The 26026-nt window shown below is 43.9% G+C and overlaps 1 protein-coding gene across 2 annotated transcripts in view; it reads left to right on the top strand.

The window, feature by feature from the left end:
• Positions 1-3089: 3089 nt before the first annotated feature.
• RAB11FIP4 (RAB11 family interacting protein 4) overlaps positions 3090-26026 on the top strand; it is a 124730-nt gene continuing 101793 nt past the window's right edge. For both annotated transcript variants that reach the window (XM_075111123.1, XM_075111122.1), the window contains exon 1: positions 3090-3312. In XM_075111123.1, coding sequence (XP_074967224.1) covers positions 3169-3312 — 144 coding nt within the window. In that variant the 5' untranslated portion in view covers positions 3090-3168. The remainder of the gene's footprint in view (positions 3313-26026) is intronic.

The following is a 26026-nucleotide window of genomic DNA, read 5'->3' as shown; positions in this document are numbered from 1 at the left end:
GTAATGCAGCCCTTACATGCCATTTCTGACACCAGATTATAATTTGCTATGTAAGTGGAAGTGACATTGATGGAAAAGCAGCTGATTGTAAAGAAATCCTGCAAATGACAGCCATGGCCTGTGGTATTCAGTGAAATGTTTCCTCTTTAACTATTTATTCTTAACAGGCAAATATTGTAGCACCACTAGTCATGTTTCAAGTTCAGAAAACTAGATTTGCAGCATGTAAAGTATTTATTCCATGTAGCATGCAAGTCAAATGAAGAAGTTGCTAAACATCTCTGATTAAACAAGTGTTTTGATATACCAGTAAGGAAAAATGGCCCACTGGTACTAGCAGACATGTGCTACCTACAACTGGAGAAGCAGAGATCAGCAAGGAGTAATGCCAGATACATCTACTGGCGATAAAAATTGACCTCCTCCTTGATTCAGCCTTACAAACTATACCTTGCCAGTGCAATTGCCCAGCAAGTGTGTGGCACATGTTCAGCTCTGTGTCCTGACTTTAGCACAATTAAGGAACCCCCAGCTTTCAGATCCTGGACCTTTACCGACATCCCAGTTCTCCTGTGTTCACTGCTGTCAAATCATCTCCCAGCTGTCAGATCTTTGCTCAAAATATTCAGCTGTCTACAATGACAGCTTCTACAGCCTCTTCAGCTCTCTGGCACTCAAGCTGTCTGTGGTAGTTCTCAGACTTCAGTACTAACTCCCCAAACTGTAGTGTCTGTACCTGGAGCTTCCCCTCCCAAATTAATGCAAGAATAACAGAGTTTTTAATGCTGAGGGATTTGGTCTAAACCTATGTTGCCACTTACTTGCGTATCTGGACTGAGTTCCTTCTTCCTCCAGCAGGAGATAAAGGAGAACCAAGGGAAATTAAATAGATTCTGTGAGATAGAATGTGACCCCTCTGAGGTACAGGAATTCTTCCTCTGGTCATGGCAAACAGGGACAAGTCTATTCCTTTTTTCTTCCCCCACAATACTAAGTGTGACTCCACTTCCCTGTCTGGGATGGTACAGCTGCACACAGAGAGGTGAGTCAGAGGGTGCAAGGACACACCTGAGGCAATCTCAGCAAACAAGGTGGGACAATGACACAGATGTGCTCTGAAGCTTTGAAGAGTTCGAATTCCACTTCAGAGCAGTTAGGCTAACAGCAGGTGATTCCACATCAGTGTGCATTCCACAACTCTGAGGGGCACCAGCTCAGAGATGTCTCAATATTTTGAATAGGTGCCCCTGAGGGGTGTGCTGAGCTCAATCCCTGCATAAGCTGAGGATGAGTGCAAGGGTCCTGAGATAAAAACTAAATGTCCCTACATCTTAAGACTCCTGCTCTAACTAGACAACTTCACAGAAGTTTGCTGATCAAATATTTTGCTTCCATTTTTTCAGATCTCCTCACATCTCTTCATAAATTCTTTACTTCCCAAGGGTTGTATCTGATCTCTGCACCTTTTTTTTTTTTTACACTGTCTGGAAAGACCCTTTTGTACATCAGTAAGGGAACAGTAGGATTCTTCTCTATTTGTTGTAAAACTAAAGGAAGGTCAAGGTGGCAGGGGCTCTGGAGCCAGCTCCTTATCTATGTCAGAGCATGGATATGTGGGGACCTCTTTTGCCAGTGTGGTGTGTGCTGTCGCTGTGTTGTTGATTGACAGCTGACTTACAGCCTACAGGGCTGTCAAGTCAGCCTCTTTCCAAACCCTGATTTTTTACATAAAAGGGATGAGAGACTCGTGCTCAAAGAAACACAACTTCCTGAGGAAAACATTCCTATTGGTTCCTAGGAAAGAGATTAGACTAGCTTGCTCTAAACATGGGATTTTCAGGGCTGCTAAGGGCTGTATGGACCTCTCTTACTGCAAGAAGCAAATGAATGGCTACTGTCTCAACTCAAAACCTGCTGCGCTTTCGTGGTCATTTTAGATGGACAGCTTTATCAATCACCTACAGAACAGCACTCAGTGATGGATGGTCACCTGTGCTCAGTGACCACAGTGGGAAAGAAGTGCTGGGGGAAGCAGTAGGTACCTGAGCCTGACTGAGCCAGTGCTTCTTCCTCCCCAAGATGTTGCCCCATCATTCCTGGTCGGAGGCACAGTGCAGGAACCAGAACCATTCTTGGTGTTCCCTCTGGCAGTGCACGGCTGTGGGCTTAAAAAGAAGTCCAAAAAAAACCTGAGAAAGAAAAGGGACAGAGCAGAGACATCAAATTAAAGCCCAGCCAGGGGGCGCAGCAGTTGCGGAAGGCTTTAATGAGGAACCTTGCGAAGGCAGGGACATCCCTTCGTTAACAGCTATGTCTCATTGAAGCGTGGGTGACGAGTGTCTGTCCTAAGCCAAACCCAGCCATGAGGAATGCCTCTGCCCGGTCACTTGAGCACAACTGAGCACAGGAAGCTCTGCTCATCCTCCTTTTCCTTAATTGCCCCTTAACTCTCTACGCTCTGCTTTTCTCACCCCAAGCCTGACCTTTTCAGACCAGGAACAATGGCTTTTCCTCAGGAGAAACTGCATGACTGGTGTTTTATGTGGGATGGCGGGAAGGAGGACTGAGGTGTGGAGCAGCGATGGGGCCGCAGGTGGGTCAGTGACAGCTGGGAAAGGAACCCCGGGGGTGCCAGGCCTGCTGGCCCCCGGCTGCTGGAGGGCAGCGTGCTCTCCTCTCCCCCCTCCTGCGTCCCTCGCTCTCCCTGCCCCATTCCCTCCGCGATTTTCCTTCCCAGGGAAACTCTCCCTCGCTGCTGCCCCAACCAGTCCCTGTCCCGAGCCGCGTTTACCTCCGCCCCCGCCCCGCGGCCCCTCGCCCTCGCTGCGCGCCCGCCGCGCTCCCCTCACGCCCCGCTTCCCGCCCGGCCCCGGCGGCGCCGCTCCCCTCACCGCGGCGCCCCCTGGCGGCGGCCCCGCCCCCGCCGAGCGCGGATTCCCAGCTCCCTCTCCCTCCCCATCCTCCAGCTCTGCCCTATTGTTCTCCCTTCCCTCGCTCCCTCCCTCCGCCCGAGGCTCGCGTCCTCTCTCCGCTCTCCTCCATCCATCCATCCCTCCTCCTTCTCGCTGTCCCTCCCGCCCCGGTCCCCGGAGCTGATGTCACGCACCCGCTGAAGGCGCGGGCGATCATGGCTGCTGTGGCCGCGGCCGTGCCGCCGGCCTCCAGCTAATGCCCGCGATGGAGCCGGCGAGCCTACTGCGGTTCCTGCGGAAGCTCAAGGAGGTTTTCGACGTGTGCGACGAGGATGCGGACGGCTTCATCCGGGTGGAGCACTTCGTCGCCCTGGGGCTGCAGTTCGGCCAAGGGGATGAGGTGAGTGGGGCGACCCCCGGTCCCGCCCGGCCTCCACGCCCGGCCCAGCTCGCTGCCCCGGCCCCCGCGCAACTTTCACCTGCTGCTCCCGCTATGCAGGGAGCGGGCCATGGCTCTGCCTGGCCAGAGGCCGCCAGGACGCCCCCCGCCCGTCGCCCACATTCCCTCATCCCGGCCCGCATTGCCCCGGTCCCTGAGGGAGCCGCCGGCTCCGCCCCTCAGGGCGGCCCAGACCCTCTTCCCTCAGGGCGGCTTGGACTCTCCCCCGTCCCTCAGGGGGTCTTAGACCCCCCCTATGGCGGCCTGGAGCCCCCTTCCCCCAGTCGCCCTCCCCCTTTCCCGCAGAGCCCTCCCCAAAGGCAGCCCAGATCCCTCCTTCCCTTGGGGGGTCCCGGAGCCTCCCCCTTCCCTCAGGGCGGCCCAGACTCCCCGGGCTGACCTGGCTCCCGGTCCCCTGGGGTGGAGGGACCGGTCCCCTCCCCGGGGCCGTCCCAGTGCCGGGAGTGCTCGGGGGTCGCTGTTCCTCTGGGGCGGTGTATTTGTTCTGGTGACAACACGGGTTTTCTCAGTCGTGGCTGAGCTGCGTCCTCCGGGGTACCAGGCTCCGTGGGGCACTGGGGGCAAAGCCCCGGGCTGCCGTCGGTGGGGTGCTGGCGCTGCCCGGCCTGCCTGCGGGGAGGTGAAGTGCGGCGGTCTGAACAGTCAGGGAAGCACCGGCCCAGGTGCACCCTAAAACCTCCAGGTGACGGGTTGGAAGTGAGGACCCCATCCAGCCCTTGAGTGACACAGCGTAAATCTGGAGTCACGCCACCAGTCTCGGTAAAGCCATTGCGTCAGTGGGACCACTGTAAATCTGTGACATCAGTGTAAATGAGAGTGGGATTCAGGCCAGTGTCTATGAGGGTAATGACATGCGCTTGGTTTGAAACAGTTCCCTTAAGCAATTCAATCAAAGGCTGCAGCTCCAGCTAAATTAACCGGCAAGAAAGGCTTGATTTCCCTAGGAGAACTCTTGGGATATTGCACTTAACCGTTCAGTGCTTCACAATACACCCCAGCAGCGTTGGGTACCAGTGAGGGGGAGTGGAGTTGAGGCTAGGATAGCACTCAGAAAAACAGTATCAGCCAACCTTTTAAAGTACAATAAAACAAATTAATGTGAGGAGCCAATAAAACAGTAGTGTATAAAGGGATGCCAAAGAGGCAGCAAAACCAGAGTGAATTCACAGTAATTGTTGGAGCAAATTACTTATTTTTGGCTTACCGCTGGTAATGAAACACAGCTTGTGAATGAAATCAGAGGACCAGGAGACAGAAGGCTTATTGCTTGCAGATAGTCACAGGTCTGTTAAGCATTTTCTTAATGAGAAGCTGGAGTTTCTTGTTTTAACCAGCAGAATAAGGAGAAGAAATTAGTAATAGTAGAGAGCTTTATTGATTTCTGGTTTTATTTGTATCTTGGTAAGTTGTATAATTTTATGTAAACTAATAGAAGTATTTTTAAAATCCTTTCTGCCAGATAAACTGCATCAGAATTGCTTTTTGCACTACTGCATTTATTTGGAGGCAGATCAGTGGCTTTCTCTTGCAGCACTGAGGAAGACCGGTCAAATTCCACCAGCTGTTTTGCAGCAGGATGACAGTGATGATCATAACAATCCTTCTAGGCCTTAGAAATCTCTAAGGTTGTGAGAGGGGAAGAGGTTCTGTAAGATGCAAAGGAGGATTCAGATTGTGAACTCATAAGCTTGGAGTGAATTGGAAAATATGTAAATGGAATGGGAAGGAGGAGAAAACCGGAAATCTCAATAATGTCGGCAGTAGAAAAGTACCAGTTGTTAGCGGTAGTGTCTAGGTTTCAGGATGGACTGGCTTACTGGGCGGGCACGGGAGAGATTACTAGTGATAAGAAATGCATCCTTTGCATTTTGTTCGGTGGTAACTGGCAGCGTTCAAGACATTTGCAAAACTGGAACAGAGAAGTCTTAGCTATATATCTATCAGGGTTATAATATAGCTTGTTCCAGTTTCTTTTGCTGTGTCTCTTGTAGTCATTGGCTAGAAGGCGCTGGACTTCAAAAGAGCATGTGTCAGCTGAGTAAATGGGATTTGTAAATCACCAGAAGAGGCTTGCTAGGGAAATACAGAATCAATTTTTCAAGTGCAGATTTACTGTAGAACAACCACTGTAGGTGAGCTAGTCTGGTTTTAAGTCTTGTTAAAAATGAACTTTATGTGTGGTGAATCGCAGCTGATGTTTAGAGATGGTGAGAATCTATTCTCCCATATAGCACAGTGTTTTCAACCTTGCATCTGCAGGAACCTAATAAGCTCTGTGCAGGAATGCATCTTATGAAATTAAACTGAGGAGACACTGCTAGAGGGTAGTTTCCATTAACACATTGGAACATATTTACTGTCATTGAAAATTAATTATACATTTGTATGTGCTACATTCTTAGGCCTGATCCACCTCAGCTCGCTTCACATTCAAAAGAAATCTTCCCATTGGCATCAGTGAAAGAATGATTTGCCCTCATATGTAAGTTATTTGCTGCTTCTGTTTATGTAATTCATCATCTGGCCACAGCAAGGATCCTATTTGGTAGCATTGTGGCCTGAATAATTCTGACTTTTATCCACAATAGCCCTTGGTCATGTTTATGATATGAGGGAGTATCTGTCCCTTTGGGTGTGCCAACCTGAAACACACAGCTTTCTACCTCCTTGAAGCCACTGCCATCCAAAGTTTGGAGTCTATAAATTCTTGATGCCAACTTCAGTAGGGCTTGTGGCTTGGACTGTGTAGGGCATTTAGCCTTTTCTGTTTTTTATTTTTCTTTCCATTTCCTTTTTTTTTTATTCTTTGTGTGTGTGTAGTCGACATGTTGAAATTTATCATTCCTGAAAGATAACAACTCTCTGAAAACCGCCCTAAGGCAAAATATTGCAGTAAGGGAGCACCTTTCTGTTCAAGCAAAGCAGTCCTTACCTGCACAGTCAAAATAATAAACTCTGACTTTTCTGATTAACTTTTCTACTATTTTACTTTTAGAGGGCTTTTGACACCTCTGCTTTTAATAGCTTGATGCTTTTCTTTCTTCTCTAAGACCGCACCATCACCACTGTAACTCATTCCCTTCTGCCTTTACCATGCACACTGAAATCCTCTTCTTGCCATGCAGTCATTGAGAGTCCACTGTGGCAGAATAGCGATTGCCTCAGATCAGCTGCTTAGGTAAGGTGCTTCGGCCATGGAAGCACGTCTTGCAAGTTTGCTTGCAAACTTTTGCTTTGCCCTACAAGGCATGTGGTTCAACTAGAGGAAGAAATTACTTGGCCACGTTAATTTGGCAGAGCCAGGAACAGAATTATGCCTCTAAATTCCTGCTGTGGTGCCTGAATTAACAGCAGACCAGGCTAGCTGTTGAACATTGCTTGCCCAAACAAATAATTGTGGAACTTATGCTTTTAAGCAGTTTGGCATTTTGTCCTCTGTTCATCTCATCTGACTGTAGATATTTAACTGAGTTGTCTAAATTAATCTTCCCCCATGGTCACTGACAAGCAGTTGAACACTCAAAGGGTGTGACAGGACCCAAGGATGAAATAAATCCTTCAGAGGTGCTTCTTTATCTCCACTGACAGCAGAAACTCCTTGCTGAGACTTTTCATTCAGTGCTTAAAAATATCAGGCTTGGGCCTTGCTTTCCTGTTGAATGGTCTATTTGCTATTTGTAGAGAAATCTGAAGAAAGATGTGAGGGGCTGTTTCTGAAGCTACGTGACTGGATGGCATGTACACACTAGCTGAAGAAACATTTAACATAACATTGAAAAATGCCAAGAGCTGCTCACCATCTGGTTCCCTTTGGGAGGATAGTTGCACTAGCAGCCGAATGTCTAGGATCATTGTGAGTGACGTGTTCAGCAAGCCCCACTTCTGGCAGTGTGAATGTGTATTTCAGGATAGTGCCAGCTGACATTTCATTATGCCAGAATCTGTTTAAACTCTACATTCGGTTTCCAGCAACAAGTGAAACATGCTGAACATGTTGACAACTTCTTTTTGAGATAGGTAGTCATCTTTTGGAGGTGTGCAAACCATACAGGTACTTAGACAGTCATCTTTGTCATGGTAAGATCAACAGATGCTCATCAACTTGAAGCAGTGTCACACCTGAGAGGGAGCTTGAACAGCTAATAAAATCTATAGGTCAATATCAATTATTCTTGTGAGTGGACAGTAATTCACTTGAAGTCAATGATTTACTAGCTGAAAACAACATCACATATTTCACACGTACAAATGAAGATTTCTGGCCGAAAGAAACTATTGAAATAGAATCATAGAATGGTTTGGGCTGGAAGGGACCTTTAGAGGCCATCTAGTCCAACCCCCCCTGCAGTGAGCAGGGACATCTTCAGCTAGATCATGTTGCTCAGAGCCCCGTCCAACCCGACCTGGAATGTTTCTAGGGATGGGGCATCAACAACCTCTCTGCGCAACCTGCTCCAGTGCTTCACCACCCTCATTGTAAAAATTTTCTGCCTTATAGGGAGATGTTTGTTGCTAATTTTAGTCGCTTCCGTTTGATGAATAACTCCATTCTGGACTGAAATGAAAGGCATCAACCTCAAGTGCTGCCAAGGTAGTAGATTGTGGCTGCTGGCTGAGTTTAATGACAGTCCTGTTGCTCCACTTTGACTTGCTCTCAGATGTCCCCCAGGGATGCCTGATGGAGTCATGCTTTAAACACAGCCCTTCTATTGTAACCACTCCATAACCAGCTTGTCCTGTGAAGAGCAGGAGTGTAATTTCAGTGCATGACAACATGGAGTCGTTCTGAATAGTCTGGGTGAATTTCAGGCTCCTAACTGTAGTGTTGCCATTCAGAGTTGCACCCAGAAATTAATGGAATCACTGCACATTTACATCAATGTGCATGATGTCAGGGACTAGTTCATACCTTCTTGATAATGTGCAGTATGCTCTGGACATACCTGCAGCCATGACAAAAAGAGACTTTGGCACTGAGACCTTGAAAGAAAAGTATTACCCAGCAATACTGCCATTCTCATAATGGGGACAGAAAATAGTTATGACTTCTGTCTTCTCTGCTTTTTCTGGAAATAATTACTGAAAGAAAAAATAAAATATTTGCCTAGATGTAATGAGGATGCAAAGAGCACTCCTATATGATAGCGTTCTCTAGGTAACAGCAAGGCTAGCACACATTTAGACTCCTTAAAACTATATTTGCTAATGACCCAGTTTTTTCATATCATTTACAGTGACTTGCAAAAAAATGCAGTTCTGAACTGGCGCAGTGGGGTACTTAATTTATGGATGAGTCAAGGTACAGTCACTGTAGCCTTACTAATTCAGTACAAACTAGCAGTGAATATGTTTAAGATAGCCTTTTGGTATATCCTGAAACTAAGCATGTATTTCTAAACAGCTGACATAAAGCAAGCTTAGTATTTACTGTCATCAAACATTTTCTGAAGCACTGTTATGAAGAGAGAAGCTGTAGGTTTGCTGTGCACTCGTGAGTTTAATTCGTTATGTAATATGTTTGCATTTCAAAGGTAAGAGCTCTGAGGGGGTTATATGTATAGTTAAGAATTTATTGTTGCTGTGTTTCTCAGGACAAGTCAGTGATCTGACTTGTGAATGCCTGAAGGAAAGGCAAAAAATTTTGATAGCAGTTCTTGATATTTAAATAACTGTGTTTTGTAACTACCTCAGTGTTTGCATTTAGTACATGTACAGTGATCTTGTCTTATCATTAAATGCAAAAATAATGAAAAAATTTAGCACATGGATCAAGCACAGAAGACAGTACTGCATCTTTTGTGTACAGTATGGAAGGTAGCATATGTAACTGGCGAAGTTAAAACATTCAGCTGCCTAGCAAGACCAGATATTTCCTATGTAAATTTTTCTCCCTCTTCCTGCCTCTCCATGCCTTATTCAGTCCATGCTGTTAAGTTGTAAAATTGGTATTCCTTGTCTGTGACATGTCTGCATGTTCTTCAGAAATTTGCTCTTGCAAATCCTAGGGAGGATTTCAGATTTCTAGCACCTACTGATTTTATTCCTCTAATATGATTAAGCTTTGAAAAGAGACTTATACAAAACTGCTGCAAGGGAGGGTAAGTCTTGGAGGGGGAACCAGCCACTGCCGTATAGTATTTGTGGGGGTGATCCCCAATACAGAATTTTTCTTGGTTTCTGAATTGCATTGTTACCTACAATTTATCACAATTGAGTCATGCTCAGCAGCAGTGCTTTTATAGCAACAAAGTGGAAAAAAAATCAATTGCCTTACAGTGTTCAGATAAGTCAACGTGATTGGTTTTATTCTCTGTGTAGTTGACAATATACTTTCCTATTAATTTTAGCTGATTTTAATGCTAATACTCACAAACATTTTGAAATCCCTGATTTGATTTTTGAATCAGACTGCTCAAGAGCTCGGGATGAAGTTCAAACAGTTCTTAAAATATGCAGTATTTTGGGAAACACACGTGATCTCAGACCTAGATACTTGCACAGGCTGCTGAACAAATACACATCCATGCACTGAACGTAGTTAACTCAGTGCAGGGTGTGATTAAGTACATGAATGATAAAAGAGAGCGTCAGACACGACCACTAGTACTGTAACATATGGTTTTACAACAGCAGTGTGAGTGTAAACAAAGCACTGTATAATACATCTCAGTTCCTTTTTATTCAAGATATAATTGAAAGGCTTCACTTGAAGAGAATGCAAGTGTTTTTATGTAACTGAGTGGTGTTTTCACATTTTGTGTGCAGTGAAATCCAAAACCAGTAGGGCTCCTTCCTAAGCCTTGCGTCCAATTCAGTCCTGCAGTATGTTCAGCCCCAGAATGAGTGACAGGAGTGAACTCTGGGCTCAAAATACTGCAAGGGACACAGAATCCATGCACAGGGCGCAGACCTGGAAGAATTACCGTGTACTCTTTATATTTTAAAGCTTCTTTGACAATTTAGTTTGGGTACAGTGTTATGGTTTTAGGGGGTCAAGTGGAAAGCTTAGAAATGGTAGAGACTTTCTCTGTTAGGTTTCCTGAAATTAGAAGGAAAGGTACTGGAATTGTCTGTTTGGAATGGAGAGGCTTTTAGCCTGGTGGAATGAGGGGTGTCAACCAAACCAATTTCTTCCTCTAGAATGGTGTCAGTTTAAAAATTATCTACATTTCGATGCTCAAATTTGTGTCAAGAGTTCCTTAACATCACACATACACCTGCATTGTCAAACTTCTTTTCCCTCTTGGTTCAGGGCTGCTCTTCAGAGAATCCCTGCTGCCACACAGCAGGCTCTGCCACCCTGGCCTCCAGCAGGGAAGCAGGGTCATGGTACAGCACTCCTGCAAGCAGTCCTTTGATAGGAAGCTTGCAAGGAGCCCTTCAGACTGTGGCAGTGCTTTGTGGTGTTTCAAACTGGGGTGCACTTCTGCTACACCAGCTGCAAATTTGCTGATAAAGCATGCTTCACATTTTCCCCTGTGTGTGGGTCATTCTGGGTATCCTCAATGCCTGGTTGATTGTGAAGATTTGCACTGGGACAATGAAGACATTCTGGTGTTGTTCCATCAACTCCTGATGAGCTGACCCTCCCCAGTGGGATCCAGGTGGCTTTTGGGACATGGGATGATATTCTTTTCCAATGACACTTCAGTTGTTACAACAAAAAACCCAAACAAACGTGCAGATACAAACAGCTTTGTCCGTATATTTGCACGGTATTAATAGATTTGAGAAACTGTCTCAAAATATTGGTGATTTCACTGTTTTTGTAGCAGGTGACTATACGATCAGTTGAACATACTTTATCCAATTAAACCATACAACGTATATGTTAGGATACAATGGCTAATAGCAATTCAGGGATGCCACAGAGTTGTCAACGCAGAGGCCATTTGTAATTGTTGGTACTTACCCTTTTGTCCCTGCCCAATAGTGTATTATGTCACCATAAAGTAGCACAGAATCCTCCAGTAATGGTCCTAAGGCCACCTTTCTCAGTGTCGTTAGCTATTGGGAACAGTAGAATGCTATAGGACTCTCATTAGAAGAATTTTGATGCAGGAACCTCTTCCATGCTGGATTGGTATGGTTCTGTGTCAAAATACAATTGAGTTTGCTCGGAATAGTTAAAGGCAGCTGTGGAAGGCTGCATGCTCCTAGGGATGGGGGGTCTAATAAAAGGAAAAGGGATGTAGTATGAGAGATTCTGCTGTCCTTACTCACTGGGACTACAAGCAGCACCAGTGAGAGCAGGTTTGGCATTTTGACCCGAGGAATCCTGGTCCCATTGCATTCCAGCAGAGGGACTGTTGTATGCTGTAAGGTAATAAGGATTGACCATAGGATTTGCAGCCTTGTAGTAAAGACTAGCTCCGTTGCTGTTTCTCTTGCTGGTTCTTTATTTGGTTTGGATGTTCACCATGCAACAGAGCAAGCACTAGCTTGTGGCCAGTGGTATGGAACAGACCCCCTTTGCATCCAGCTTGGAGAAGATGGGAGCCTGTAGTCACCCTGTCTAGGTGTGGCAGCTGCTTTAATTCAGTTTCTAAGAACATTTTGCTCTTGAGGGCCCTAGTTCACTTGCTGGGTTAGTTGGCCAACGTGGCAGCTGTTGTGTTCAGTGATGCATCTGGGCATGTAATGTGGCCATGAGCTAGCTGACAGCCTCGTCAAGCTGGGATGGTCTCACTTTGGCTGCTGGGCCAGTGTACTTGAACTGTGAGGGTCATGAGAGCAGGTGTGTTGGAACAGGAGCAAAGCCATCTTGTATCACATAAAAATGTGTTTCATGGGAGTGTAATTTTTATACAGTACTATTTTAGGATTTATGCACCCTCCATAACAATTACTATATAAACTTGCACTTTCTTCTGGATCCATGTACCACCAGGTCCAGTTGTGCCTAGGCAAAGAGAGCTAATTCAATAGACTGGTTCTGTCCACAGGAGAGCTGTGCTCAGTGACCGGAGGGAAAGTCCTGAGCAGCAACTTTGGGATAAGACCCTTAACTTCAGAGGCTGATTGAAGCTCTGTACGGAGCGAGGACATTGATTTGGGGATTCAGTCTGAGTCGTGTGTGTAATAACAATTGGATCCTGAACTCAACTGTTCTTCAGGTGTGCGCACAGTAACTTTAAGTAAATACAGATTTTTCTTGTGACGCAGGAAATTATTGTTTGTTAGCAGAGTTGGCAGCTTGGATAGCTTTGTAGAAGAGAAGGAAAAGGGGTTTGCATTTGTTGTTAGAGGGGAATCTCAGGCAAAAACAGTGCTGAAGAACTACTACCCTGGCCTACTGATCTTATTGGGGGAACCTAGTGCTGCTGGGAGGGCTAAAGGTGAGAGTGCTCTGAAGCAGTGTGCTTGTCTTGGTCTAAAAAGAACTGCAACGCTGAACAGTGTTTCTCCTTTTCTGACTGTGTGTCTTCAGCTTTCTTCCATCGGGCAATCCATTTTCATAATGAAAAAACATTGTAGACTAGGCTGTTCTAAATCAGAGTATCCTAACTCTGCCACAGGCGTACTCAATAGAGGTTGGCAACTCACTTCAAACCTGTGTGTTCCCTCTTGTTGTCAGACATATCTGTTGACAACATAAGATTGTTATGGTAGGATGTGGACAATTAATTATGTGTTTATTCAGTGCTGCAAAACTCTAAGTGTTGGCTCATTTGGAGTGTGTCAGCATCTCAGCAATGCAGAACAGTGTTAACAGTGTCTCAGCTGAAGCGGATGTTTTCTTACTCTCTTCTTTTGGCAAGTAGTGTATAGACGCCGAGTCTGGTTTGTGTGTGAAGGGTGGGGAAAAAAAAAATCCTATCATTTCAGATGAGTTTGGCAAATTATTTTTGCCTTTAAAAAGTAGAAATGTAATTAACATCACCTTTGGGTTTTTTAAAAGTATATCTCGATTGTTTCCATTTGAAGCTAGCTTTTTATAGACAAAATTTAATTTGAAATACTTGGCAACAACAAGTGAAAATGCTCCAAACCATAAGATTTTGCTCAACACAAAGCATTTTTTCTGTTTTCTTCTGAGAAACATGAAAAAGAAAAAAATGGCTTTGATTTCCTTTACTTGGCGAGAAAGCCGAAAAATCAATTATTTAGCAAGTTATGTATGAAGCAAGTGAAGAGACTTTGTGGATGTAGGAGAAAGAGAAAATATGCTATTCAGTACATCTTTCCTCTGCCTAGTTGGAGTTATGTTCAGCTTGCACTTATTGAGAGCTGTGGGGAAAATGAAGGAATCGGTAAAGCAAAACCATGGATAATGCCACGCTGTGAAGAGACTGGAAGAATATAATCTTTAGGAAAAGAAAATCAGTGAGTTTGTGCAGGAAGCAGGAACAGCTTTAAAGGGTGGTAGAAGAGAACACAGGGGTTTGGGTCATGAGTATTTGTTTCTTTGGCTGTTAGTTTTCACAGCTTGTGGTTACTGTTGTCTGATCATTCCCTGGTTTTGAGCAAATGAAGTCTGACTTCATTTGCTGCAGCCAGACATTGGTGAAACTTGTGAATTTTAGCCTCCAGTGTGAAGAGTGGATTGTATGTTTCTTCCTCAGTTCTCTTTGGGATTGTTTGAAAATAAAGAATTGAGGAGTGTTTTAGGACACATCTTCAAAGGAGCTTTGATAAAGTCAGTTTTGCTTTTCTTACTGAGCAATAACAAAGCGTGGAAGTCTTCCACTGAGGAAAACTGTGTCTTGCCTTCTCACCTGGGAATTACGTGCCCTTTGCCAAATGCAAGCTCTTTGCACAGTTGGACGCATTTACTGGAAAGTGCTGTGATATTTGCTCACAGTCAGACAGTCCAATGTGTCTTGTTTAGAGAATGAAATTGGTTTGACCAGTCTGCTGTTGACAACTATCATTTGGGATAGTCTAAATTTGGAGGTGAACACATCTCCAACTGCCAGTGTTACTTTGGGGGTGACAGATCACTATCAATAATCTACCACCTCACAGCTGTCCTAGTAGTCACCTTGCCAGATGACTACTGGTAATCTAGAGGATTTTTTGATGTCTGTCAGTCAGGTTGGAAGCTTTGACTCTAACCAAGCTTGTGATGTCTTTCCAATGGACAAAAAGATAAGTTTGCTCTGTACAGTGAATTTGGCATAGGTCAAGTAACTGTCCTGGTGCAAATGCTGGCAGATGCAGATAATTTCTTTTCTGATTTAGGTAGTCACCCAGGTAACCTCAGGAAAAGGTAAAGTATTCACAAACTACTTTCATTTTGCCAAAACTACAAGGCAGAGATTGCTTTTTCTTTGTACATAAGCCCATGAGATTTCTCTTACTGTATTTTTCTTGTAAACCTGGTATGACTATTGTGAACTCTTTCTTTTCCCAGCAATAGTTTTCCTTCTCCCATGGCATCCTAAACACATTTTCAGCAACTTGACGGTCCTGGTGTGCGGAAGCATCCTCTTGGTACTTCCGGCTTGTGCTTGGGGCAAATAACCATGCTGCTCCCTGAGCATGTGGAGCAGCTGGTAGAGGTTGGTGATCTGTATCAGCTGTTCCTTTGGGGTGGGCACTGAGTATTCTGTGCATTGGCACATGCTGCGCCAAATTGCTGTTCTCAGTCTGCTGCCTGGGGCCACAGAATGGTATGAGGAGGAGGAAGGCGCCATGCAGCAGGGATATTTAACACATGAGAATCAATGATGCCTCAAAGGACACATCATGACCAGACTGTAATCACCACTGTCATTCCACAGCATCACAGCTCTGTCTGGGTGCCGTTTTTCTGCTGGAGACTATTTGAAGTAATGCATGATGTTCTGGCCTCACTATGTTATTCTCCCAGTCTGTTCCTTCTTCAGGGACAGGTTCAGTTTTGGGTTCATCACTGCGTGTGCTTTTTGATGTATGGCTCCTGTTGAAATGGTAGTGGTCAGGTAGCTCTAGCTGTGTTACAGCAAATTAGCACCTGTCTGGAAGGGAATGGAGCTTTGGAGGAGTTGGTCTAAGTGGTTATAAACACAAATGATTTACACATTTCAGGTGAAAAGCTTGCTTGCTTGAGCTGGTAGAATAATGTGGCTGTAAATTACCTGTGGGTTTATTGCAGCTGGCTGCTGCAGCAGCTCTTTAGCAATACGTTCTGTTCAATGGCACTTCTCCTAATTCAGTGCTTGCCATTGCTTGCATTTTGTAGCTGTTACGCTGTTTTGTAGCACTGATTCCCTCGATTTACAGTACAGGGTGAAGAGAGTAGGAGTGTAGACAGACTCTCCTCTCATAGCAAGAAATTGCTAGTGTCTCTGTTTTGGGGAAGAAGTGTTAAGAGACACATTTCAAATACCTTTTTTTTACAGGAGGAAGGGTTGCCATGGATAATAGCTGTGAAACATTGGGTCTGATTCCTCCCCTCCTCCTCCCACCCTCCCCCCTTTTACTTGGTTCTGTGATGAGATGAGAATCAGGTTCATCTTCCAGACTTCTGTATGGTACAGGATCGCTGAGGGGACACTTGCATTCACTGTTGTTGGCTTCACGAGACACAGATCCTGAGCTCACAAGGAGACCAAGCAGAGTATCCTCTGGAGCACCTTCTGCAGAGGCAAAGATGCAGAACTGGCCTTTTATTTTGGGGATTTTGTATGAAGAAGTGAGACTCCAGAAGGGTGTTCTCAAAGTCCTTTGAAGGTGCCTGTGAGATCTGACCTCGCTGAGCTCATACACGGGTACCTTTCTTTCCCTTTTCACACTGTATGTAACTACTGTAAAGATCATAGTGTTTTAGGAACTTGTGTCATTCACTGAATAGCAGGTGTGCCAGTCACAGAAGGTATTTCTCTAATTAACCAAATATAATTTAAACTTTAATTTCTCTCTTTTTTTTCTGTATTTTCTCTCCCACTCTTGCTACTGACAGAAACTTACCCATTTTACAGTCTGTTAGTCATGATGCCTGCTTAATTTTGGTGGACTTGTTGCCAATAATGCTGATTGTGTGCCATCATCAACACCAACCTGTGGTTTCTCTAAAAGAATTGGGCAGAAGAATCTCAGTGGGAAGGGGGAAGAAGGATGCTCTCTTCAAACGGATAGACTGCAAACAGAAGGACAGCAGTGAATGAATGCAAAGAAAGTACAGGTGAAATGCACAAGGCTGTGAAAGAGAGTATCAGTGTTTACACTGTATATGTATGTATGTCTATCTTAATACCCACATGCAAGAACTGATTTCTAGAAGTAAACTGCCAGCCTGGAATGGAAATCGATTTTAAGACCCAAAGTGTGTGCTCAGTGCAGAGTGTAATTAGATTGCGACGGCAATTTCAGCACAGGACTAAACTTTAACTAACCTTTCAAAAACTCATTCTTCCTTCATCAGCTCATGGAGCTGTTTATGATATCAGTGATGAACTCAGGGAATGGCATAGGCTATCTGACGGGGAGGAAAGGAGAAGCTATCAAAAGATTAAAATTTGATGGCATTTCAAATGTAAACCACCAACCTGTATTTAATGCTTCTGTAATTCTGCTGAAAGTCAGTGACTCCGAAAAGCTCCAGTCATTTTTGAAAATGTTATTTTATTTCTCAAGTACAGCAGAGGCTTATCAAAATTTTGCCTTGGCCCTAGGAAAAGACTCAGGAGGTGCTAGACAAAATAACATATTGTTTTCAACAGAGCAATTTTCCCCGCTGTTGGAACTGGCTATTGTGCTTCCTGTTATTAATGAGGGAGATATTGTTCCCTTTAGGTGAGGTTTCCATGATATTTGCTGCTTGGCACTTCAGAGACTCTTATTAAAGAGCTGATATGATTCCCATGAAGATTTTGTGAAGTCTTTGTTAAGTGGGTCACTACATGCCAAATAATATAAAGCAATATCTGCGCCACTTCTTGGCACCAGCAAGGAAGGCAGGCTTAGTGCTGTGCTGAGCTGTGTGTCAGCCACTGCTTGAAAGAAATGCCACACACAATTTTAAAATATTTACCTTTGTTCATCTAATATCACCAAAATAAAAAAGACCTTTTTTTTTTTTTTTCTGGATTAATAGATTTAGGTCACAGGCTGTAAATGAGCGTGACTCAGCTGTGTGAATAAATCAGCGTGCTTGATTGTGGGATGAATTTACACTTTCAAAGCTTTTAATAGGTAATGAATATGCAGGGTCTGCCACATGGTAGGAGATCGAAAATGATGGCTTAGATTCCTACAGCCTTGGCTCTCACTCAGCAAGTGTTATTACAAAAGAGTGTCTTGGAGTGGTAGATAGCAGTGGTGCTCTGATCCCTCTTTTTTTTCCTCTTTGCTGTTGCTAATAGGAATGCACCGTGTGATACACTAGCTGGTGGCCCTAGAAGACAGGTTTTATCATGCTGTATTAATGCTCAGGGTATGTTGTCCTCTTAGCACTCTCTATAGACCTCAAATGGAGTTGCACAGGTGTCAGAGAAAGGGTCTTGAAATCTCTCCGTGGCTTGCAGAAGAATCTGGGAGCAATTACTCACCCCAGCCCTGTAGGCAAGAGAGGCAGCTCCAGACTCTGTTTTTCTTTTAGGGTAAAATGCTCAGCAGTCCTGAAACTCAGTTCTCTTAAATGTCTTGTTCAGCATATCCAAACTCAGGATTTTGTTTCCGCTTGGGTATAGCCTTCCTGTATATATGAGTTGGGTTATGGGTTCTTCAGGGTGAGAGGAACTTTGTTCTGCATTTGTACAGCCTGGGGTGGACTGTACTCTAGAACCTCTTGGCACAATCACAGGGCAAATAAGCAATAACCCCACGTTGTTTCTAGGGAAACTGTGTCCTGCAGACATATTTTTTGCTTTCTTGCAGAAGAGGTGGTCTTTGATTCTGATCAATTGCAAGGCGGTTCCCCAATCCTGAAGTCTGTGCAGTAACAGGAAGTATTTAGTGGAACACTCACCAACTAAGCTCATGCCAAAGACAACAGCTCCTCTTGGTTCTTATGAATAGATACATCCTTTGAGGTGGTAAAACCCTGTATCAGTGAGAGTCATGACATTGATTTGCATGGTAGAGCCCATGCTCATGCAGGAAGCAGTCAAGAGTCGCATCAGACTTTCCTGGGCTCTGCTGAGTGACTCAGATTCCTGTATTAATTCCTAATTTGTTACTTTTTGAAATACTAGTCACAAGAGTAGAGGGGAAGGGAAATAAAGATGCTGGTGCAAAGTTACCCGTGTTCAGAACCGTCTACAACATGGCTGTGAAGTGTTTTAAGTTTGATAGTTTATTTTTGCTTGCAATAGAGATTTCTTGCCAAAACACTCCGTAGAATTAGTTTCAAAATCTGAGTTCAAGGTAGCTGCATAAGAGAGAAGGATTTGGCAGTGCTGTGAAAATCTTTATTCAAAAAGGGTCTATACAGCACCTTGGCAGAACTCTTCTTGGTACAGCCTTTCACTGCCCCACATGTGCCAAGACTGAATTGTAGCTGATAATAAAGTCAAAGAGGTGACAAGGCTGATCTGGAGAATGTACCTGGTTTAGGTGAAAACCGCATTAGCCTGGCACTGCAACCTAGTATATGGCTGGCCCCAGGAAGGCTGCTGGTGGTCAACACTTGCTAGGTCAGGGAAGAATGAGAAACACATTTGTTATCAAAGCTGAGCTGATGATCCATGTGCAACAAGGGGCTTCTGCTGTTTCACTGATACTACAGTGGTGCAGTTCCAGAGTTCCTGATGCTGACAATCTTGATCAGAAGCTCCCTTACTTGTGCTGAAAATCTGTCAATACAAAGAAAAGCAAAACAAAAAAGGTGTCAGGTTTCTAAACGGCAGGGGAAGATCTCTAACAGCAGCATTGCTGCAAGGAAGTCAGGTACAGCCTGCACAACTGCTCCTCCTCTGTGTAAGTATAGTCAGGCACTGATGGGTAGTCTGATACCTGTGGCAGAATTTAGACCATTGATAAAGGCAATGAATGAGAGGAAAAAACTGTAGGCTTCTGTTGTGCCAAGCACTTAGATATATGCTCAGATCCCAGTGGTGTTAGCAGGGTCTAGGTGTATGAAGATAAAAGCATGGATGGTTTCTGTTGAATGGGGATAAAAGGTTCAAGTTGAGTGCATACAGCAGTGATTTGTTGAACTTAAGCCTTATTTTTTCCCCTCAACAATTCCCATATGATTAAGGGCCTCCATTTTAACAGGAATTTCTCTAGAAATTAATCTGAAAACACAAGGGATGTAAAAACTGACAGCTTTCTTAAGGTTTTAACTGTGCTATAGAATTTCACAGCAAAAGTACATTTCATTGTTAAATTCTACAAGCAGAGTAGAAATCTATCATTTCTATTCACTGCCACAGGGTTTTTCCAGAAGCAGGTTAATTTATTGTTTGATTCTGTCTTATTATCTGTAAGGAGAGCTAAGCAGTGGAAGAAGCCGCTGAGAGTAGTTGTTAAATTTTTAAAATATTTAAGGCTAGGCTAGACACCTGTTGGGAATGCTATTCGGGATATTATGAAAGCAGTCTTCCCAGGCTGTAGCATAATATTCCTGATGAGCCAAGGACTACCTCTTCAAGAGATAACTCTGAGGGAGTAAGACTCGGAATCAGAAAATGGAGAACCAGAAACTTGTCTTGACAGACAGAGAATTTGAACCTGCAAAATTTTGAACTGGCACTTAAGCACATGCTTGGCTGTGTGCATGAGTAGCCCTTACTTCAGCAGGACCATTTGTGGCCTGTTTCAGAAAAATGTCCTATTGGGCAGTTGGGAGTAGGTAGGAACACCCTGAGATTGTGCTTCTTCCTCTGAAGCACACGCTCTGCGGTTGTGCTGAATTGGGGCTAGACAGCTCAGCATTCCTGCGAGGTGAGATTCTGAGAGCAGAGCAGGGCTGGGAAGGAAATTAGCTCACTGATCAAGACGTTCCAAAGTATATCTTCAAGGCAGGTCTGAGTCAACACTTTGATATAATGCCGTCAGACTAAATGATAACACAAAATATTCTGACAACCTGCTTGGTCTGGAAACAGACACTGTTCCTTGGCAGTGATTTCTGATTAAACTGGGGGCTCTAGTTGCCAACAGCCCAATGTTAGCCACTGTGACTCAAGCCGTTGACTCCTCTTGTTTGGCATAAAACATTCAAATATATAAATTAAATAAATTCAAGTGAAAGATAGGAATCATCATTTTATTTGGAAAAATAAACAGCTTTGTAGCTCTATTAAGGGTCTCTGAGGCCCACCTTAATCACAGACAGAAGTGAGGAAGCTCACATACACATGCCACAAAATAAAATACATAAGAGAAAGGTTTTGATACAGGTACCCTTCACCCACAGTTTGCAATTATATCTGACCTTTTAAAATAACCCAGGTGCAGAAAAGGTGCTTGAATACATCATACCTAAGACGAGCTCCGTAGATACTTCCTGGTTTCCTGAGATCCCTGCTCTTTGCAATAAAGAGCAATCAGGTTAATCAGATTAACTGAGAAAAAGGGAAATATATGTGGGAAATTCTTTGCTGGCTCACCCAAGTACACAGATTGTGTGCACTACTTTCATAGTAAAGTCTTGCAGATTTTAAGGGCAGAGACCCAAGACACTGAGCAGTCTTACTGGTGTCTGTTCAGCTGTTCAGATACTTAGTAAAAAGCACATGCTAAACATTTTGCTGATCTTTTCCTTCACGTTTCGTTTCCTCTCCTGTCTCTCTTCTATTTCTGTGTCAGTCTCTTCTTTTGCTACCTATAGCCCTACTTTGAGGCCCAGATTTACGTTCTGTCTTTCTTGCAGGGACAGCAGTCTTCCCAGTGACTGTTGTCATACACCTTTCTGCCCTTAAACCTCTTCTAGCTAGTGTAGGTTCAGAACTTTTAGTGAAGTTCCCATCTTCAGTGGGATTTCAGAGGGAGCTCGCACCCTGGAGTTCAAAAGTGTGAACAGCTTGCTTTATCCAGACCTGAAATAACACCTTCACCATCTAGGCAGCATCCTCCATTGGGGTCTTATCTGCATGTTGGATAATCTGTGCATTGGATCAAAAGGACATATGTGATTCCATCAAGCTGAATTACAGTAGGAGGATTAACAATAAAATAAACAGGTTCCTATTCACTACATGAAGGTTTGTCAACATATTTTGACAGTTTGTTGCAGTGATGCATTAGTCAGCACAACAGCATGTTATGTGAAAGTGTCCTACCTGTATCTGGCAGGAAATTGGCCAAATTACCTGTAACTCTCATGACTCTTGCTGTCTTTAAATAGCTTTCTCTTATATGCATTTTCCCCATCCCATCTTCTCCCTAAATCAAAGATGGGGTGTTGTCAGAAGCTAGAGCCTGAGACATTGCATCTCATTTTCTCCTGTTACAAAAAGGCAACATACATTGCTGAAGTAGACAGAAAGTTGCTTTTCCATTTCACTGTCTAGTCTGAGTGGTCATGAACAGAGCTTCACCAATTGCCTGGAAACAAGCCTGTAATGTGAGAAAAAGATGGTGTGGTCACCCGCCAGTCTTCACTGTTGCTCTTTATGAGTATGTTGCTCATGCCAAAGACAGCAAACCCAACCATTATGGGGAGTCAGACCATATCTTACACTGCAGTTCAGTGTTAAATTTGTGTTTGCTTCCCATGCAAAGATTGAGCACATATGAATGTGGCTGAGTATGACACAATCTTGTCCATCAGCACAGGTAAGTCAGTTAGTGAAGTCTAGATGTACCTGAGTGTTGGCTTGTTCTGCATGGGCTCCTCTCTGAATGCTTGAAAAGTCTATTAGTCTATTGAGGTGTCCAGTGGGAAATTTCCTCAAACAAATGGAAATAATGAAATTGCAAAACCTTGCATCACTTTGCACGTTTGTGGAGCTCCATTGACTTCAGGAGGGCTCCCTGTGTCCACAGAGGATGGCCAGATCAGAGCCTAACTTATTTGCTACAAGTACCTTGAAAAGGAAGGGAAGGGGATCAGCCATATATTTAGAAAAGCGTACTTTATCAAAAACCATGGTGGTTAGAACAGAGCTAATTGGTGCAAAGAAAATTAATAAGCCTCAGAATCATTGGGATAGAGTGGAAGAGAATAAGGCACCTTTCCTGGTGTCTGTTCAGTGTGTTTAAAATTGGCTTGGATTTTAAAATTATGGGACAGACTCAGCAAATGACCAGTCCTGATGCTTTCAAATCAGCTAAAGGGCACTCGGTAGAAATGCTAGTGAGGAGTTGTAGTGAATGCAGAATAGAAAAAGGATGGAAATATTGTTTCAAACAGTATCAGCATATTTCTCTGCAGTACTAAGTGCAAAAGACTAACGAGCAGTGGCTGAACACACATGCGACTGCTGCATTTATTGTAGATGTCCTTCTCCAGTGTTCACTTTATCTTACCAATGACGACTGTGATTTGTAACCCCTATCAACTGCTTAAACCCAGATCTTCTTGTTCCTGCTTTAATTTCTTCCTCAGGAGGAACAAAAGCTTACTCCTAGCTCACGTCTACAGAAAGAATAGACAGATTTTGCAGAAAGAGTAGATGTGTCTGTGGCAGCAAGGGAAGATACAATTCTGACTGTATGCAAGATTCATAATTTTGTCTGAACTGGGGTCAGCCAAACCTGGAGCAAAATTCCTGTAAGCTCTAAATTAAAACTTTTAAATGCAAACTGAGCACTTGTTTGAATCTTTTCAGGTTTTTGTCCTTGTGGTAAGATTTCACTGACCATTTTAAACAAAAGCATCTTAGACTGTCTTTGGTCTTTACTGCTGACAATCCCAGAAGCTTCATACTCTGTTTTATATTGGCATAAAAGAGATAATAACAGGGAGAACCTGTCTGTCCTCTGACACTCCTGAGAACACTGGGAACACAAATAAAAGAAAACAGAGGGTTTAGTGATCTCGTGGAAAACCACCTGGAAAATTTATGTTATTAGATGAGCAAATTCTGTTTAGGATTTTTATTCCCTTAGATTGAAGGATACCTCAAGGGTCTAAGTCTGTTCTCCGTTACTCTAGCATTGGTGTAACTGTCTGAGTTTAATGAAGTTGTGATTGATGCCACTTTGGAATAGGGCCTGTAATGGTTCTGTTAGAGCAAAAGGAGCTGTACCAGTTTATGCTTAAAACTCAGGAGCCCTATTCCCAAAGCAGTTATGTAACAATTATACAGAAGAAACAAGGAGGTGATTAATAAATGCTCTATTAAATATTTACAAGTCTCTTCATCTTGCTTCTTAGAGATGCAGGTATAAACAGCCATTGTGGGAATTCTGCCTGACCAGGAATTTCCCTTTTAGTGCACAGGAGACAGTCAAAGGGGTGGATGCCAGCCCAGCTGAGAGCTGCTGTGCTGTGCAGAAGTCCTTAAGCAGCTGGCTCCAGCCTCACAGCCCTGTGCAGGAAAAAGCAGTGTGTGTCAGCCATCCATCCTTTTGAAACCTTTAGTAGTGTTCTGTCACATCCTAGTCTACCTCCTCCCTAACCGTGGATCTAGAGCTTCACTTCATTCATACTCTTGCTTTTCTGGCTATGCATGAAAGTAGCAGAGCCAAGGGAGAGCAGCTCCAGGGAACATCTTCCCAGTTATGCCCAGAGTGCTTTCTCCCATCCTTTGTGAACTCCAGACACACCCTGCTAAACATGGAGTTTCGACTCCAGTGCCAGGACTGGAAGACTGATGAACTGCCATACCGACATCACTTCTGGAAGAGCTTTTCTGTTCACATTGCAGCTCATTGTCTGTCCACATGCTTCTAGACTTAAAAATCAGAATATGCTTCTCTGGGCTGCAGTGGACAGTGGGAGCACTGGTGTGATCAGCTTTTCTGAGTGGAAGTAATAACACCTGGTTAAGGGACACTGCAAGACAGGTATGGTCTCCCCTTGCTCGCCCAGTATTCAGACTGCATCAGCAGTCCAGTGCTTTAGAAATACACAGCACTTTTAAAGCTCTGTGTCTTTTTTTTCCACTTCTGAGAGTGAATAGTTTACATTAATTCCATTATTTTAGTGTCACTGATCCCTGCTTTTGCTCAACTTCAGTGGCCCATGCTTAAACTCTTTTCCCTCATTCCAAATCTTTACTGGTGAGTTATTTGCACGAGATTTGCTGCTGCCTTTTTTCTGCTGTCAGAGTTTGAATTTGCTGGCTGTATGCTATGTGCTAGGTGGCAATTTCTTTGGCATATTTCCTTTCTTCTTTTGGCAGGTCCTGAGTTTGTTCCAGTCTCTTTGTGAAGTGAAGTGAAAAATGCTAAGCAGAATTTGCAGGGGATTTCTCTTTAATTTAATCAGTGCTTTGTCTTGACATTGTCTAGTGTGTAAATTTTGTCCTTTTGAATACCAGGAGTAGTTGATGTATGGTGGCTTTGTCACTGGGCTGCACTGGCTGTAGATGCCTATCTGCCCAGCAATTGGTATGTAACACAAGTTTATTTCTGGGGTAGGGAAGTGGAACCAGTATTACAATTTACTGAGAGTATCTGATAAATTGGTCTGTTCAATAGTATTGTGAAGTGTGATGTTTTATTGCTGCCACCTGACCCTCTGAATATTCCATTGTCCTCAGGTTCTTACACTTCACCTTTCATTATTTCCTCTGAATAGGCCATGAGTTTGCAATATCCTCTGCCTCTGCTTCCCTGTCTTATTTCCAAAAGCTATAAAGGGCAAAGTCCACATCAGAGCTGAGCCCATATACAGGATATATAGCTTGTATTGGACAGTCCAGATGCTGCCCGTGGATGTTGGTCTAGTGGTTTGGATAACTCTGGATAATTAATCTGCCGTGCTGGGGAATACTCTGGGGAGCCACTGTTGAACACCCAGTGAGATCAAAGCTCACGAGGGCTTTTCAGAAGCCTGTGAAATGACAGCACAGGTCCAATCAGCTGCAAGGGCAGAGATAGTGTTTGCTGTATCATATAAGCCAAACTATATTTATTGTATGCCATGGTGAGATGAACTAAATTGTGTAATGCCAGCATTTCTGACAGCATGATTTGAAGCTTCTATGTGTGCTTGAACATTTTTTCTTGTGAATGGAGTACTGCAGAGACCTGTGAATCTGAGTGGACCATCCACATATTGTGTATCAGGAGAAGCACAGTGCAGTTTACCCTGCACAATCTACCTGGGTCCTGGGCATGTGGGTTAAAGCTATTCACAGAGCAGGACACTTAGAGCTGCAGCACTAACTGTAGTCTAAGGCTATAGGAAAACAACTGATTTTCTGTACAAATCAATGATAGTAATACTGAAGGACTGAGACTAAAGTAAAAACAGTTAGAGCCGTTCCCAGGTTTGAACTGAGAGGGTAGCTTTGTCATGGGTTTGTTGGGAGAAGGAAAAGCCTGCAAACCATTTCATGCATGCAGTGCCCTTGCTAGAGAAGAACAAGTTAATTGTACATCTGACACAGCAGGAGCCTTTCTGGGTTGTCTTTCAGATGAGGTGACAACTGAAAATTATGAGAGCTACAGGATGTCTATCCTCTGTTACTCCAGCATAGCTCTGAGTGCTTTCACTAGGGGAAAAATAACACAAGGAGTCCGGGAAAACCTTTGATTATGGGGAAAGAAGTAAAATTTTTTGTTTTTCTTCCTTGCTCTTATCCTAACTAGCCAACGGTTAAACCTTGCATCTGATATAATTGCACACACTGTTGGGAGTGTTGTGGTTGGTTTCAGGTCCTACTCTAGT

This window comes from Phalacrocorax aristotelis, chromosome 16, assembly GCF_949628215.1.
Source record: "Phalacrocorax aristotelis chromosome 16, bGulAri2.1, whole genome shotgun sequence".
In the NCBI taxonomy this organism is placed as follows: Eukaryota; Metazoa; Chordata; class Aves; order Suliformes; family Phalacrocoracidae; genus Phalacrocorax; species Phalacrocorax aristotelis.
The sequence above is the reverse complement of the archived record's forward strand: the minus strand, read 5'-3'. Positions and strand labels throughout refer to the sequence as shown.